Source organism: Hemicordylus capensis, chromosome 3 (genome assembly GCF_027244095.1).
Source record: "Hemicordylus capensis ecotype Gifberg chromosome 3, rHemCap1.1.pri, whole genome shotgun sequence".
NCBI lineage: Eukaryota > Metazoa > Chordata > Lepidosauria > Squamata > Cordylidae > Hemicordylus > Hemicordylus capensis.
In genome coordinates, this window is record NC_069659.1 from 320,370,418 (window position 1) to 320,389,237 (window position 18,820).

Consider the following 18,820-nt stretch of genomic DNA (forward strand, 5'->3'; position numbering starts at 1 on the left):
TAATACCTCAGAGCCAGCGTGGTGAAGTGGCTAGAGTGCTGGACTAGGATTGAGAAGACTCAAGTTCAAATCCCCATTCAGCCATACTTGCTGGGTGACTCTGGGCCAGTCACTTCTCTCTCAGCCTAACCTACTTCACAAGGTTGTTGTGAGGAGAAACCCAAGTATGTAGTACACCGCTCTGGGCTCCTTGGAGGAAGAGTGGGATATAAATGTAAAATAAATAAAATAATGAAATAAAAATAATTATAAAGCTGGATTATTCTGTGGTTGCCATAACCTTCTGGACCAGCTGAATACTGCAAACCAGAAAATGAACTGACTTTCTGCTATGACTGATCCACAGTCCAAGTGATGTGTGATATAGTGGTCAACGTGTCAGGCTAGAAGCAGGGAGACCCAGCTTCAAATCTCTACTCGGCAAGAAAGCTCACTGGGTGACCTTGGGCTAGTTGCTTAGTTAGCCTAACTTACCTCAAATGTTGCTCGGAGAATAAAAGGTGCTGTCCCATGTATGTTGTAATGAGCTCCTTGGAGGAAGTGGGGGGAGAACCACCCCCCGCAACCAGCTATGTAATGGGCAACTATATTACCTTAATTGTAAGTAGATGACCTGCATGGGGTGCTATATTTGTGACCCATAATTTTTGTGATGAAGCAGAACATGCGCATTATCTCTGGTGATTCGGAGGGGCCCACTTGCTCTCCAGCCTGTTAAAGCTTCCATGGAAGAAGTCGTAATTTCCAGCTTCATCCTTTAAGATTCGAATATGGATTACGTTCATGGGCTAGTAAGCGGCAGGGGGCAGCCTTGACCATTTCCTGCAAAACAAGATCATATTTGTGACAACCTTGTCACTGAATTAAAAAGCAAGCAAGCAAAATAAATCCAAGTCCTCCGTAACAACAAAAGTGTGAAAAGCGTACAGACGCGCTGGTCCTTCCCTTTCGCCAGAGAACTGGAGCTTTGGGGAAGAGGCTGCGGAATTCGAACACGGAACGCTCAGCAGCCTCACCGGACTACAACTCCCAGGATCCTTAGGGGGAAGCCATGTCCGTTACAGTAAGGTCCCCCCTACCCCCGTGTCTACTACTCTCAGGCGTTTATTTAGGCCTTTTCCTCATTGGAAATTTGTGACAGTCCCAGAGACCCGCTCTGTCGCTCTGAAACGAGAACCAAGTTTCTGAGGCAGTTTAAAAAATAAATAAATTAAAGTGAGACGACGCCCCACCCGCGTCGAGAGAAACGCCTGCTTTCCCCGCCCCTACCAGAGCCCCTCTGCCCCCCGGGGTGGGCGCGCGTGTGTAACCCGTATGTATATTTGTGCGGCAAAACGTGTCGGCGACTGTAGCGGTTGAGGGAGCGTTTCTCTTCGCAGCCAACCAAGGAGAGGGGCAGCCTCGCGCAGGCGCCTGACGCCGCCGGCTCACGTGATTCCGCCTGCTGCTGGGGATGGGGGGGAGGAAGGAGGGAGTCTCCTCCGCGACCGGCTCCACCTGCGTTCCGGGTCCAGAGAGCGGCGGCCGCAGAATGAAGCCGGCGCTGGCGTTGCTGCTGCTGTTGGCGGCGGGGCTGAGCGGGGCCTCGGCGCAGCCGGGCGGGTTGCCGCCTGGGAAGAAGCTGCGCATGGCCTACGCCACGGGCCCGCTGCTCAAGTTCCAGATCTGGTGAGTGGGCGGCCGCCGCCGCGGAAGCAAAGGGGCTCGGGGAGGCCTGCTTGCCTCAGCTGCGCTGACAGCCGCCCCCCTCGCTTGGCAGGAGCGGGGAAGCAGCAGCAGCCATAGCACGCCGAGCCACGTCCGGGGCTTGGCCTTGCTTTCGCTTCCCTGCAGAGGCCGAGGAGGCGCCCGGGAGGCCGGAAAGGGGGGCCGGCAGGAGGGACGGAGGGCCAGCCAGGAGGGAAGAAATCCTGCCCGAGGCGAAGGGGTGGGGGTGGGGGCGATAGAGAGAAAGGAGGCGCCCCGAGCGGAGGGACGGGCGGGCCGAGAGCAGGGGCAACCCCGAAATAAGGGAGGGGGCTGTAGAGTCTGTGGGGCCGAGAATGGGAGGCCTCTGCTGGGGCACATGGCTTCGTAGAAGGGCCGCTGAGGCGGCAGTTTTAGCCCCGGTGGGATGTGGGGGCCCAGCTCCCTCTGCGGGTTAGACTGTAAGCGTTCCAGGGCAGGGCCCGCTCTCAGAACCGCAGCCTGCCTTGAGTACGTAACTAAGAGGAAGGGGGCTTGTAACAACATGAAGTAGCGAAGAAGGTACCGGGGTAAGAACAGGAGAGACCCAACCGCGGGTGGGGGGGGGGAGATGCGGGGCACCTCCCACGTTGGCTCCCAGTCCTGAACGCAGCACTCGGCTCGCAGGGTTTGAATGTGTGCCGGAAAAAAGAGAGGAAGAACTGGCAGCCCTTTTGGGGGGTGTGTGTGTGGGTGTGAATAGGGCGAGGCATGGTGGTGTGGTAAGGGCTGAAGGGTAAATAGTTGCAGGAGAGCAAAGGGCGAGGTTGGTAGGTGATGGGCTCCGTCCGGAGGCTGGGGCTTAGGGGAAGAGGTATAAACAGCTAGGCAGGGAGTGGAAGGAAAGGGAGAGGAGACCGGGAATGTGTTGATAGGGCAGGGTGTATAACGAGGGATTTCATGGACCTATGTGATGGAGGATTGAATGAGGGCCGATGGAAGAGTATATTGGAGGAGGATATGAGGTGTCCTGGTCACAATGGTGTATGTCGAGTGTTCTGTAAGCCTTATTACGTATATTGTATGTTCAGTGAAAAAGCTCTCAAAGCAGTTTACACAAAAAGGATACTAAGATGGTTTCTTGTTCCCTAAGGATTCACAGTCTAGTAGAGCTTATATAGGAGGCTGCAACCGAGTTAAGACCATTGGTCTGTCTAGCATAGTAGTGTCTACTCTGCATTGACTGGCAGTAGCTCTCCAGGGTTGAAAATGGGAATTTTTACCTGGAAATTCCAGGGATTAAATTTGTAGCCTTCTACATGCAAACTGGTGTTCTTCCACAGAACTATGGTTCATGCACTATGAGAATAAACTTGCATAGGATTGTACTGCATAGCTATGTAACATGTCAGTTGTGAGTGCAACCACCAAATAAATCTTGCCCTGAGTTATTTAATTATTCTTCCAGTACACTACTGCCCAAGGACGGCTCACAACATTAATAAAATAGATACAATGTAAAATAAGACTAAGAAAGTTAAGCAATTTAAGTTAAATAAGTTAAAAGACCAGGCTAAAACCACAATTAAAATTACATTTTTGAGGTTTCAAATTAAAAGTTATTAAAAAAGCTAAAAACCGGGAGCTATCAAAACTGAAGAACCTACCAGATATAAGCAGCAGATAAAACATTAAAAAGCCTCTTTAAAAATATGTTTTTAATTGTTTTTTTAAAATGGGGGGGGAGCATGGCAAAGCTCTTCAGTGAGGGCTTTCCAAAGCCAAGGGGCCACAACTATAAAGACACCGTCTCTAGTCCCTGCCAACCAGATCTCTGTTAATGGTGGGGCCATGAGTAAGGCCTGAGATGATGAGCGGAGGGCCCTGGCAGGTTCATATGGGTGAATGCAGTCTGACAGGTACCCCGCCCCCAAACTGTAGAGCTTTAAAGGTCAAGCCCAGCATACATAATACACAATTATGTATGCAATTTTATGCATTTTTATTTGAAAGTAAGTCACAGTCACACTTTGATTAATGGGTCTTTCTCCTTGGCAAGAATACATAGGATGGTGGATTTGAAGCATACTTACTCAACATGCTGTTATACTTGGCAGTAAGTCTTATTGAATTCATTGGGAATTATTCCCAAATAAGAATGCATCTAAGACTGTAGCTGTAGTCAGTTAGTCCTGTATTAGTGAAGGTTTCAAATGCCACGCTGTATCTGCTGATGGGTTAGGTTCCAAAGTCTGTATTATTTATCATATTTGTACACCTTCCCAAACTTATCTCTCTGGGTAGTTTAAAACATAAAACAAACGAAAACACAAATGAAAACCTTAAAACAATTTAAAACCACAAATCTACTTAAAAAGCTTGGGTGAAAAAATGTGCCTTTAGGGAGTTCTTAAAAGTTGTCAGAGAGGGGGAGGCTTCTATTTTAGCAGGGAGCGCATTCCAGAGTCTCAGGGCGGCAACAGAGAAGGCTTGTCCCAATGTAACTACCAGACGAGCTGGTGGCAACTGCAGATGAACTTCACTGGATGATCTCATGGGTGATGGGGCTCATAATTAAGAAGTCATTGTCTTAAATACCCAGTGCCTAAGCTTGTTAGGTCTTTATAGGTTATAACCAGCACCTTGTATTTTGCCCAGAAACGTAATGGTAGCCTGTGTAGTTATTTTAATATAGGAATAATATGGTCTCTTTGAGATGACCTGGAGATGAACCTGGCTGCTGCATTCTATACCAACTGTAGTTTATGGACTATGTACGAAGGCTGCCCCTCAAAGAGTGCATCTTAGTAGTCAAGTCTGGAGGTTACCAGGGGATATTCTGAGGTTGTTTATCTCAAAAACAGACACAGTTTGCTATCAGCCAAAGCTGATGGAAAGCACCTCTGGCCACCACCTCAAGCATAGACACCAGGGAAAGTTTGAATCCAGAAGCACTCCCAGACTGCATACCAGTTCCTTCTGGGGAATTGTGACCTCATCCAGAACCAAGCAGATGGACATTGTTTCCTGAGTTCCAACCCCACAAAATAAGTACCTCCATCTTATCTGGATTCATGCTTAGTTTATCTCTCATCCAGCCCATTACTGCTTCCAAGCAGGCATTTAGGGAGGTTATGCCTTCTGATGATGTTCCATACTGATAACAGCCTGTACCAAATCTCCTGATGATCTCTCCCAGCGGATTCATGCAGATGTTAAAAAGCATTGGAGACAGTATATGGGGAATGCCATATAAAGGTTTTGAAGAACTACAGTCTCCAAGCAATACCATCTGAAATTTGCCTGAGGTAGGAGCTGAACAACTGCAAAGCAGTGCCTCCCACTCCCAACCCCTTCAGATGGTCCAGAAAGATACTATGGTTGATAGTATTGAAAGCCGCCGAGAAACCCAAAAGGACCAACAGAGTCACACTCTTTCCATCAATTCCCCATTAGAGATCATCCATCAGGCCGTCCAAAGCAATCTCTACCCCACAGCCCATCCAAAAACCAGTTTGAAATGGGTCTAAATAATCAGTTTCCTCCAAGACTGACTGGATCTGGGAGGCCACCATCCTCTCAATTACCTTGACCAATCATGGAAGGTTGGAGACAGACCTTTAGTTGCTTAATTCTGAGGGATCCAATGCACACATTTTCAGAAGAGGTCTAATGATTCCCTTCTTAAGACAGGAAAGCATCCTGCTCTCTCTCAGAGAAGCATTTATATCCAACAGGCCTTTTACAACAACCCTTCTGTTTGATAATAGACAAGGATCTAGAGAACAGGTGGTAGACTGCACCATTCCAAGCAGCTTGTCGACATCCTCAGGAGTTGCAAATTGAAACTGATTCAGCCTAACTACATAAGAGGAGTTTCTGGATACCCCTGCATCAGACACTACAATAATTATGGAGTCTGAATCTTGTCGGCCCGAATACGAGAAATTTTATCCTCAAAAAACTCATTTAAAACATCAGCAATTAATTGATGGTTCCAAATTGTGATTCAAGGGAGAAGTCCTCTCACAACCCTAAAGAACTCTGCTGGATGTGAGCTTGTGGACGCAATATGGGCAGAAAAGAATAAAACTTATTTGCTGCGTGTATTGCCTGAGCATAGATCTTCAAATGCGCTCTGTGTTGTAATGTGTCCGATTCTTTCTACACTTGCACTCTAGCTGTCTATATTGCTACTTCAGCTCCTGTAGTTCTTGTGTATACCAAGGGGCCAGTTCTGAAGCAGGTTGGAGAGGATGCTCAGAAGCGATCATGTACAGGTGAAACTCGGAAAATTAGAATATCATGCAAAAGTCCATTAATTTCAGTAATGCAAATTAAAAGGTGAAACTGATATATGAGACAGACGCATTACATGCAAAGCGAGATAAGTCAAGCCTTAATTTGTTATAATTGTGATGATCATGGTGTACAGCTCATGAAAACCCCAAATCCACAATCCCAGAAAATTAGAATATTACATGGAACCAAGAAGACAAGGATTGAAGAATAGAACAATATCGGACCTCTGAAAAGTATAAGCATGCATATGTATTCAGTACTTGGTTTGGGCCCCTTTTGCAGCAATTACTGCCTCAGTGCGGCGTGGCATGGATGCTATCAGCCTGTGGCACTAATGAGGTCTCGCTTTGCATGTAATGCGTCTGTCTCATATATCAGTTTCACCTTTTAATTTGCATATTAAAGAGTGACCCAGCAAGTATCATGGCTGAATGGGGATTTGAACTCAGGTCTCCCCAGTCCTAGTCCAGCACTCTAACCACTACACCACACTGGCTCTGAATGACAGATTTGGAATGAAACATGGTCTGGGCTACTTACAATTCTGTGCCTAATGTTAGTGCCTTTTAAAAACACATTTATTTAATCAAGTACAGGTGGACCTCGGTATCCGTGGTAGTTCTGTTCTCCACTACTACCACAGATACTGAAACCATGGATACAGAATCACTAAGTCAATGGGATTGGGGGGTTAGGTTCCTGGATGCTTGAAAATTATGGGGGGGAGGCAAAAAAAATTTTAAAGGGTGAAATAACGTGCCCTACCGTGCTCTGCGTGCCTTCAGCAACTCACTGATTACACACACACACACACCCCAGTCTCAAAGTCACTGTGCGGTTTTTCATTCAAATGAGTCACAAAATGGCAGCCAGAAATGACCTCCGAGATCATTTCCAGCCATCCCAAAACTTCAGATATGTGGGTTTTGACCCTTTTGTATCCACGGATAATGAGGCCAGGTAACAGTTGGACTGTGAATACGCGGAACTGCAGATAGCAGAACTGCATATAGCAAGGTCCACCTGTAATAGTTACTAAAATTCTGAAGTTCAAGCAGTTTCAGTTTCTGCTCCTCTCTAATTTAGCTCTTTCTGATATGTGATCTTTCCCAGGGCGTTTGTTTATAAACGCTGTTTGTGCTAGCGAAGCAAGAATGTTTCCACTTACTTATTATTACTATTTTTAATAGGCATTGTTGCTGCTCTTGTGTACCAGTGTTACATCAGCATAGCAACGCAACACAACTGGGACTAAAAGGAAAAAAGCAGAGACATTTTAAAAAGCATTTCATGGTTGTCTTCAAGGTTTCTTGTTACTGAACCTTCTAAATAAATACCGTATGCATTCCTCGGTATCTATTAAGTTCTGAGCAGTACAAATATGAATTATGTGAAGTATTTCACAGAAGCCTGGAGGTTTTTGTAATACATCTGAAAAATTCAGTTCTAACTTATTTTTTTAAAAGCTAATGTTTCATTCTCGTGGTTGAGACCAACTATGAGACACGACAATGGCCTGCAGAACTAGAAACCAGGAAGCAAGTAAAAGGCTAAGGATTGCAGTCCTAAAAATACTTTACTTGAAGTAAGTCTTCCTAAAATCAAATACATCACCAGCAGCTGTATTTTGGCACATACTTCTATAAACAACATGCAAGCTAGGTTATTAATATGCTAATAAAATTCAATTATAGTTGGCCCTTTTGAGCTGATTGGTGTCTGTAAAAATCTGGAGAAGACTGGCTTCTCTGTACTAATATTCAAGCATTTTAAAGGCAAATTGCCACTAAATTTTCTTTGGATGGCTGCTATTAGTGATTTCTGTAGTTGTAGCTGTTGTTTGCTAACCCATAGTTTTACTGTAAGCTACACTACACAAACTGTTTGTTGCAATCATGATGTCTGCCAAACTCTTTTGTTGTGGAGCAAAGGTTAGGCAAGTCTGTATTCTGGGAGCACCAAAGTATTGTAAAATTTTGATAGAACATTTGAGTCTCCAAGCAGTATTGCAGCACAAGAAGAAAAGATCTTCATGTTCTGCCAGAATAGAATTTAAATGGGATTTTATTTATTTTAAAATACATTTAAAAAGAACCTAGGTCAAAGGTATAATCATGAATGTTAATTGTAGCTTCTCGTTACATTCTTTGAACATGTTAACAGCAGTATATGAGGATGAGAGATCAGACCTGATAAATCCTATTTTGCAGGTGGTATGCATGCAGCATGCACATAGTCAAGCCCTTTCCCCCACCCTCACCCACCCCATGTTCAGAGATTAGGCCCATTCACACATTATGTTCAACACTTATATGAGTGTACACAAGTACCGATCTGTACACAGATGCAGTCGTTCACATATTATGTTTAATGTAGATACAGAAATACATTTCCTATGTGTATCATGCATTTGAAGGGCCTATGTCCAGGTTCACTCTTAAAATGAACACAGGCACATTCACATAAATGTGTACAGATGTCTGCATGTCTCAATCGGGCTAAAGAAGGCCAGTGAATGAATAGAGGATTTGGAGGGATGGAGTAGATCTGAGCAAGAAGGCGAGTCTTGTCTGGATATAAATGTAAGGGATACAGAAGGTGAATAGAAAGTGAAACCACAAGTGAACAGAAAATGTTCATACAGTTCTGAGGAAACTTTTTCTGAGTGTATTCTCCATTGTTGAAAGGCATATTATACTGCCCTTATACAAATCTATGATGTGGTCGTATTTGGAGTACTGTGCACAGTTCTGGTTACCGTATCTTAAGAAGGTCATTGTAGAACTGGAAAAGGTGCAGAAAAGGGCAACCACGATGATCCGGGGCCTGGAGCACCTTATGAGGCAAGGCTACATACAGCATCTTGGGCTCTTTACCTTGGAAAAGAGGCAACTATGGAGAGACATGATAGAGGTGTATAAAATTATGCATGGAGTAGAGTGATCAGAGAGACATTTTTCTCCCTCTCTCACAACACTAGAACCAGGGGTCATCCATGAGACTGAAGGCCAGGAAATTTAGGACTGACAAAAGGAAGTACTTTTTCACACAGCACATAATTAATCTATGGAATTATTTGCCATGGGATGTGGTGATGGCCACCATCTTGGATGGCTTTAAAAGGGGCTTGGACTAATTCATGGAGGATAGTTCTCTCAATGGCTACTAGTCTGGGGGCTATAGGCCACCTCTAGCCTCAGAGGCAAAATGCCTCTCAATACCAGTTGCAGGAGAGCATCAGCAGGAGAGGGGGCATGCCCTCAGCTCTTGCCTGCGTGCTTCCCAGTGGCATCTGGGGGGCCATTGTGTGAAACAGGATGCTGGACTATATAGGCTTTGGGCCTGATCCGGCAGGGCTGTTCTTCTGAAACATATCATGGCAGCAGGCTGTGAAAGAGACCCCATTTGAGAATATTTTTATGAAGTTCCTGTACCTGTGGATAAGAAAGGCATGTGTGCAAAATGCAAACAGTGCAACAAAGAAATGCAAGGCCCGGTTGCTAAAATAAAACAGCATTATGAGATGTGTGTATCTATTGTAGTGTGTACCTGACTTCTAAAAATTAAATCTAAATCTATCCCTGAATGTATATTAAGGTATATTGGATAGCAAGAATGTACTTTTTCTAGAAAATTATGATTAAATAGAATCTTCCTGACTAGTGATTTAAATCATTACAATGGAGTCCTTCTGTGAAGCGATTTAAATCATAATTTAAGTCCAGTTTGATTTGAATCAAATCAACCTCATATTCTGCTCTTTTCTTGGGGGTGAGGGAGGATCTGTAGGGTAATAAGATTAATAATTGGAATTGTTTGATACAGTAGCAGGCTGGCATTGATGATCTGAATCTGTCCATGATACTCAGCTTTGCTAAGCTTGAGCTTTTCATAGCACACTGAAGGCTCTTGTTGCTTTAATCCAAGTAAGGCACTTATACTTTAAAGGGTTAAATAAAACATTGCTTGGATCCCACAAAGTTAGGGGAGAGAGAATGGTCATGCACGCATGCTTTGAACTGAATTGATAGGCCACAACTTTATTGCTCATTGCTTCCATGACTTTTCTGTACCACAAGCACACATACTTAAAAGTTGCTGCTGAACCAACTGATTACAGTGGAAAATGATCCAGCCTGCATGCTGCATAACCTTAGGGAGGCAGCAGATGGTGTGAGCTATTCAATCATGCTGCTACCAATTTGGGACTGTGGCTAGTTGCCAGTTCCGTTAGTGGACTGGAGTATGAGCCCAGATTTCTAAGAAGGGCTCCATAAGGTTTCCTGAGGAGCTTGCACACACTATGTTTCCCTGCCTAAATTCCAAGTGCCATTGTGGCATTACAACCCGGAGGGCGGCAGGGGAGAGAAACCTCTCCTACAGGTAATTGATTAAGAGACAGGCAAGTTCCTTTCGGTCAGTTGGAAAGCCTGGTAAAATTCCTTCTTGACATTAACTGGCAGCCATCTGAAGTCCACAGGAAAGAAAACTAATATCCTTTATAAGATCAGTGACAGGCAGATGCTGGGAAAGACATACTGGCCCTTTGCCCAGAAGGGGCCCTGTTCTTATTTACAGGATAGGACCAAAGAAGAGAAGCTGTTGCTGTAGACTGCCCTGATCAACTGACATTCAGCAGGCTAGAGGGCAGGAGTGCTTCGTTGGTGGCATTGCCAACAGTCTACCCCTAAGTCAGACAATCATGTAATGTGCAAAGGGCTTGACAAATCCCGCTAGGATATTCAGAAGTAGCTGTTTAATAAAACTGTATTTGGCCCAGGCATCCCTCTTTCTGTTCTATGTATGTTACTTCTAAAGGTGGTAAAGAAGATTTAGCCTGCCCCTCCACAAGTCAGGGAACTTTGATAAGTGTACATTGTCTGGCTCCTAAATGTTTGGGCTGGCTCCTAGCTCCAGAGCAATCTTGTCAAGGCCTGTGCTGTGCCATCGATCATTTCCACTTCTCCCCATCATCTTCTGCTCACACAAACTGGATACAAAAGGTGTCCTTGCTTAAGTGTAGGGAGCTGAATTTTTCTTCAAAGATACTGACTCGCATACTGTGTAGCGCAGGCAGTCAGAGCCCTGCCAACGCTGCAGCATCAGTGTAAACGCTGTTGGCAGAGTTGTGTCTCAGGACAGCTTTGCTCCAGCGTAATGCTGTGCAAATGCAGTTGTGCAGCGGGAGTTCATTATTTCCAGGGGGCATCCTGTTGCATAACTGTGTATGGGCACTATTACACTGGAGTGGAGCTGCCCTGGGGCACAACTCTGACGCTGTTTATTAGCAGCATGGGTGTGTTGCATTGTACAGTATATGAGCCAATATATCTTTAATAAGAAAATATTTTAGTTATCGTATTTATAGAACGCCTCATAGGAAATATCTTGGTGGTTTACAATGAACAACAAACAATAATGATCTTAAATTATATAAAATAAGCATATTATAAGGTGGGGTTGATTTTGAAGATGGAAAAGGACACTTTGCAAATAAATTAAGCAGGTGGTCTCTTTAGTAATTGCTAACTGATGTCTGCAGTCTAGGGTCTACCTTCATGAATCTCTCTAGGAAGAGTTACTTTTCTCCCTTGGGATTCCTTTAGCCCTCCCTCAGGCGACCAGTTTTAAAGGCATGTTTGTATTGAATTTCTTATGTATGCCAGACACCATGTAGGACACACTGTGTCACCTGTGAACTTGCAGTACCATTAAAGTTCTGATTTTATTTTAAGTAACATTATAAAGGTTTTCTGGTGGTGTGAGCTCTTAATGTCAGTTGTGCAGAAATTTGTTAGATGTAACACTAGTTACATAGAAAAAGTGAGATTTCCTTCTTAAAATTTTTCTTATTTCGTTAAAACAAGATGTAATGAAATTGAATAATGAAGTATTAATTATTATTAGTGTTCTTGATGTACACGGTGTTCTAGAGAGTTACATAGGCACAGGCAAAAATAAGTCCCTGACTCCAAAGAGCTTACAATCTGAAATGGGAAGGAGACAGCAAGACAAGGGTTGGGAGCAGTGTTCCCACTAATTTTTATCCATCTGTGTGCAGAACGAGTCCCCTCCCCCCCGCCCAGCAGTATTAAGGCAGTGTGCGCGCACATGCATCTAGAATGGGGCCTTCCTGATTCAACCTGAGTGGGATCTAAAATTAATTGAGTAGACATTAAAAAAAATTTGTGAGCATGCACATGCCTTAGAGGGAACACTGGTGGGGAGGGATGAATGTAGACAAATGTGGTTACATATACCTAAAACTTGGTTATAGTTGGGGATGAAGATTAAGAGGATGAGCTGAAGGCTTTATAGTAAATGTGGGATTGGAAAAAGAACTTGAAAGAAGAAAGATGGGTTACTATGTTGTGACAGGCAGCAAGACACCTTTGGGTGACTGGTGGTGGTAGAGTTGGAGTTCATATAAAGTTGCCTTTAACTAAAATGTGTTGCATGCAAGTAGTTAGTTCTACTTTTGGTAGATATATTAGTGTGCTTAAACCAGTAGCATAAATATAAAAAGCTAATTCTGATAAAATATTTTTGTTTAGTGTTTCCTGAGGCTACAGGCGGGTGTTTGAGGAGTACATGCGGGTTATTAGCCAGCGGTACCCAGACATCCGCATTGAAGGGGAAAACTACCTTCCTCAGCCTATTTATAGGTAAGTTAATTATTAGTTAAAATGTACTAAATATGTCATCTTCGATAGTTTGGGTAGATAAAAATTCTGTAATGCTGTAATATGAGGAATTGACTAACAGTTGCTAATGGCAAGAGTTCACTTTCATGACCAATGTGGATCTCTGGGCGACAAGTCCCACACGTCCAGAGCTAGCAAACTAGTGCTGTTAATTTTTCTTTCTGTGTTTAATTGTATTTTCGTAAATCACTCTACAGCAGAAGAGTGGCATATGAATGGATAAATAAATAAAATACTAATGATGTCCTGCTTTTGTGTTGGTTACAGGGCCACAAGTGCCTGTTGTGTTTACTTGAATAATGACCAAAGTATAAGCGTAGAGGGGGATTTGGGAATTCCAGAATGCTGAGAATAACATATGTTCACCTAGTGTTATGCTCTTACATTTTAAATGCAGCATCTTTGAGTAATATAATGTTCAATTAAAGTGAAGACTAGTGAAATGCAGCTACATATGGCATAATTCTGGCATTTGGGGATAGGATATATTTGGATGTTTGTGGGAATAGGATATATTTGGATGTTTGCCGTGATTGACATTTCTTTTTCTTCTGACAGACATATAGCATCTTTCCTGTCAGTCTTCAAACTAGTGTTAATAGGCTTCATTATTGTTGGCAAGGATCCTTTTGCTTTCTTTGGCATGCAGGCTCCAAGTATCTGGCAGTGGGGCCAAGAAAATAAGGTACATTTTTTTCATCATTTTACAAACATCTGATGTGGGGGTTCACTATATAGTTTCTTGGCTGGGAATAGTGTTAAAAGGAAAATGACTACAGAAGCCACCCGTCTCCAGTTCATGTTAACATAATATAATCACAATATCTTATGTGATTATGGTGAGGGATACCTGGATGCTTCTGAATAATAAACTTCCTGAATAAGAGTTTTGGGCTTGGGGATACTGGTGTCCCACTACTACCAGCAGCAATGGTTTCTCTGTTGCTGTTTACCTGGACAAACAGGATGCGGGACTACTGTATGAGGAGCTTGGTCTAAATAGAGGTTGAAGCAAGGCCATTTCTCCCTCGAAATAATTGGCTGGTTTGTTGTTGTTGTTGGGTTTTTTAGTGCATTTTCATTCAGCCCTTCCTCAAAAGAGCTCAGGATAGCATGCATGGTTCTTCCTCTCCCCGCTCCCTCACAGTAACACTATGAAATAGAGTGAAAGACTGGTTCAAGGTCACCCAATAAGCTTTGTGGCTGAATAGGCATTTGAAGACAGCTCTACCCTAACTCCAGAACTTTAGCCCCTACATGATACTGGCTTCCACAAATGATGCAAGCATGGGTTAATCTATTGTACAACATCCTGACCTTGGACAATGGCTTATCTGAGGAGTTGCAGTCTAAAGCTGAAACTTTAACCTTCTGACTATGAGATCTTTCAGTGTCATGTTGCTGAAGATTGCATCATTTCATCCTTGGTGTATAGCACCAAGAGACTATTTAACAGGCTGGTGTAAAGGGAGCAATACCATTAAGGGTTGAAACAGAAATAGTAATAACAAACTTCATTAATGAAAATTAAAATATTTAGGTATGTAGCATTTGTTTACCCACTTCAAAAGTGGTTATGTCTTAGAAATTGTACCCTGCTCCCTAACTTCCTCCTTGTAACTGCTGTGATGTGTATTATATGTATGCATATAGTCTGCTAGGGTGCATTTTTTGCTAGGTATTTATAAATGAGCATACCTGGCTTAAAACGATGGAATCATAATGCTGGTAAATGCATTGCTTGATTTAAAGACAATTACTGAGTTCAATGCTCTTAACTTATAGGTTTATGCTTGTATGATGGTTTTCTTCCTGAGCAACATGATTGAGAACCAGTGTATGTCAACGGGTGCATTTGAAATAACTTTAAATGGTGAGTTCTAAACACCTTTACCTTCTAGTTAGCTCCCCCCCTCCTTAAGGGGTACTTTGTCTGACTTTTACCCCTTGTTAATGTTTCTGTTGCCTGCTGCATTTGGGATATAATACCCACCTGCAGGGGTAGTTGGCATATGAGGAATAGGAGTGAACCTCTCTCTCTTCCTGAGCAAACATGAAGCCCACCTAAAGATGCCCATAGACCCCATCTGTGATTGTTCCTACCAAAAAAAGGAGAGGCCAAATTGTGCAAGTGGGACCTCTTGAGGATATTTCTGTGGGCTCCATGTTGCATGTTATGCATTCAAGAAACAGGCATTGGCATGAACTTTGGGCTCACTCTCACAACACGCTTGAATGTTCTACATGGGAGCCATGAATGAAGGTGCTCCAAATGTTCACAAGTTAAGCATTTTCAGGGATCTCATGATAGGGTCATTCCAGTGTAAGTAGTCTCGGTATTCATGGTGCAGTCAGGTCAAAAAAGATCTTATTTGGTTTTAGTAAAGATCTTAGCATACGAATCACGGATGTCTTGTAAAAGATGGTGAAACATTGAAAATGTGTTAAAGATTATAATCTATGTTTTCCTAAGATCCTTAAGGATACATAACATGGTTACTCATTGGAAAACAGTATGGAAAAGCTGTCCTCTTTCTTGTTTGTGCACGCAACAGGTGATTATTGTCAAAAGTGACTACTTTCTGATTTTTGTTGTTTTGGGTACAGTAAGAACAGATTGAAGGAACTTTTTTTCTGTTTCCCCCAGTTTTCTTAAGCTCTCACATCTTCACTGACATCTAAAACTGTTTAGGAACCTTGCCTTGGCTACACAATAAATAGAACTGTGCATGTTTTTAAGTGTAAATGTCTTGTTTGTAACCAAGATGGGCAGAGATAAACATCTGATGTGTGCGGAATTTTTACCAAAAGGAATTTCATGAATCCTTGCTTGGTAAAGGATAGGAGCAGCATCTAGACTCGTTCTGCTCACGGAAAAAGTATGTTACACTTGTGCAAGGAGAGAGAAGGGCAATTTTTCCCCATTCCCGCCTCCCCCCAAGTTCGTTCGTTAGACTTGGGAGACCCTTGGGTGCATATTTTGTGGAACCCAATGCTGCAGAGGGCATGGGCAATTGGCAAAAATAACACAAGCTTGTGTAAATGGAATGTTCTTACATTATTATTAGTAGTTTGGGTGGTGCCCATTGTGTCATTATCTTTACTATATTCAATTACTTGGAACAGTCACTCTACTCTAAATATCTTAGTCATTATAAGATCAAAGCAGCCACTCACTGCTCCTACACTTTAAAAAAAAAAAGTTGACCAGTGCATATTTCTAATAACTATCTAATTGTGCTTTGCCTCGTTTCACTAGATGTTCCAGTGTGGTCTAAGCTGGAATCTGGGCACCTTCCTTCCATGCAGCAGCTTGTTCAGATTCTTGATAATGAAATGAAACTCAACGTGCACATGGAGCAAATGCCACCTCATAGATCATAGCCCCATCCTTCAGTACTGAAAACCTCTTGTAAGTTTGATTCGTAGATGGCTCAGTGGAATATTTGATAGGTGGGGCGGGGGGGGGCGCGTGGATAAAATAGATTGTAAACGTATCATACAAACTTTCAACATCAGTCAAAGCATTATGCAGCTGTTTCAGGGAGAGTTTTTGAAATTTGTTGACAGTCCACTTTGATCTCCTAATCAATATCCTGTATACCCACTTAAGATTCGTGCTAGTGAAGTAACATGTACATTATGTATGATTTTTTACTTCTGTTTGGGGGACCTCTAGAATATTGTTCTAACAGAATGTTGCACTTCTTCCTTGATAACAGTGGATATAAAACATATTTAATCAGTTATCTCACTTTACGGAACTGTTTGGTAAGTTTGTCTTGCTGTATTTCAGACATTAAGTGAAACTTTCCAAAGGCAACATGAACGAAATGAATGAAGGCCTGTACTGAAGACAGCAAGCTGTTGGTACAGACTGGATGCTCTCCTCGCCTTCATGTTGTTCCTCCTGAGAATCTTAATGCAAGACCCCTTTCAGTGCTGGCATGTTTCCAAATACTGCACTTTCAAGGAGTGCAATAATACTGTATAGAATTAACTTTTTTAAAAAAGAGAAAAAGTTCAGCGCTAGACAATGCAGGCATTACATGATGATAACTTTGTTTTATATTCATGTTTAAGAAGATGACAGAATTAGTTAAAAGCCTAATTTTTTCCTTGGAAAAAAAATGTTGTCTTATCTGCTTTATATGGAATTTTCAGTTCCATTTGTAGTTTGAAATAGATCTCTACTGGTTATCTTTTGGACTAGTTTGGATAATAATTGATGGCTGTCAAACATTGCTGATTTGGTTATGTACGTTTTGTATATTTTCAGAGTATATTGCTGAATGAATGGTGCATTGTATACTAAATTATATAAACAAAGTTATATGCAGAGTAACTACCCTCAATGTTGTGACTTCAGAGAAGATCAACTGCTTTTCAAATTCCCTTGACAGTTTAAATTCTGTTTCCTGAACCAGTCAACATGGTCAAATAGCTGGGCCTCTATACTGTTCTAAATATGAACTAAGCAAACTAATTTAAATAAATAAATTTCATTTACTGTGTGTGAAGCATTAGAATCGCTTTATGAATCTGACTGGTGTGCCTTACTAAGCTGCTTGAAAACAGAGCAACTTTTAAAAACACAGTTATGGGTTTTTAAAAAAATCTCTCTCTCTCTCTCTCTCTCACGCACGTGCGCGCATGCACACACAACTTGCAATGCAACAGGTTGCAGTCCAGCTGTGGGAAATTATCCAGTAGACAATATGGTTCACTCCCTGTGAGAGTAACTTGTAACCCAGTTCTGCAAATGAATATAGCTTGCATAGAAGGCAAGTGAATGCTCTTAATTTCTGCGCTGAAAGGAAGAATGGAAGCCCTATGTAGAACAAAAATTGCTTATATTTAAGCCATGCAGAAAAGCTATTTTCTTCAGAAGCTTGGATAAAAATATTAATCTTTGAGTTTTATTGCCTCTAATTGGAATGTGTGCTTCAGTAAACTTGATTGACATTGAAATTTACAGTTTGCCCCTGAGTGGCATACAAAAATTATGCAGGCCCTGTCTGACATGGTTTATAAGGTACCAACCATCAAGATACTAACACTTGGTCTTTTTTTAGTAACATGTAACGCTCAGGGTGGAGGGAGTTATGTAGAATGCTGGGAGTTCAGATGTGTTCATGAGAGCAAGATTTTCTCATTAATACATGAAATTGAAGTCCATTGTATTCCATCTGTACATTTTCAGACTCTAAAAATGAATAAATTGCATCTGTGTCAGTTAGGTATGTTGCTAGGTTATGGATTTATATAACTGTTCCAATGCAGAACATCTAACCAAAGCTTCCCAAGCCTTCATACTCAAGATTGTGAATAGTTATATAATAGCAGCCTGCTTTGTTGTGTGGAAACAGGACCATAATAGTGTAGTAAAGGTAAAGTGTGATGTTGAGTCGGTGTCGACTCCTGGCGCCCACAGAGCCCTGTGGTTGTCTTTGGTAGAACACAGGAGGGGTTTACCATTGCTGCCTCCTGCACAGTATGAGATGATGATGCCCCTCAGCATCTTCCTATATCGCTGCTGCCCAATATAGGTGTTTCCCATAGTCTGGGAAACATACCAGCGGATATTCAAACCAGCAACCTCTGGCTTGGTAGTCAAGCCACTTCCCCACGGCCCCATTACTAGAGAACCATAATAGCCACTTGAAAAAATATATTGCATGCATATGAGAGCCAGCATGGTGTAGTGGTTAGAGTGCTGGACTAGGACCGGGGAGACCCGAGTTCAAATCCTCATTCAGCCATGATACTAGCTGGGTGACTGGGCCACTCACTTCTCTCTCAGCCTAACCTACTTCTCAGGGTTGTTGTGAGGAGAAACTCAAGTATGTAGTACACCGCTCTGGGCTCCTTGGAGGAAGAGCGGGATATAAATGTAAAAATAAATAAATATCTAACTACTTGAAAAACTGATTATCTGTATCTTCTAGCCATGCTGTGGTAAGCTCACTGCTCCCAAGCTGCCCCACTTGGAAATCCAGGGAAGCAATGGGGAGCCAAGAACTTGCTGCCTGAATGGCAGTTGGACAAGCAGCTAGCCAAGCGATGCAGTGACTTCTTAAGCAACGGTTACAAGTTATACAATTGCTTATTTCTACCCTTATTATTAATGTGGCAGATATATATGCATA

The 18,820-nt window shown here is 42.6% G+C and overlaps 1 protein-coding gene across 1 annotated transcript; it reads left to right on the forward strand.

The window, feature by feature from the left end:
* The first annotated feature begins 1,340 nt into the window (after positions 1 to 1,340).
* SELENOT (selenoprotein T) lies at positions 1,341 to 17,185 on the forward strand. Its single transcript, XM_053305366.1, has 6 exons — positions 1,341 to 1,668; positions 12,522 to 12,632; positions 13,230 to 13,356; positions 14,457 to 14,544; positions 15,931 to 16,083; positions 16,468 to 17,185. The coding sequence occupies exons 1-5, from the start codon at positions 1,454 to 1,456 to the stop codon at positions 16,053 to 16,055; spliced, it is 666 nt and encodes a 221-aa protein (XP_053161341.1). The 5' UTR covers positions 1,341 to 1,453; the 3' UTR covers positions 16,056 to 16,083; positions 16,468 to 17,185.
* The last annotated feature ends 1,635 nt before the right edge of the window (positions 17,186 to 18,820 follow it).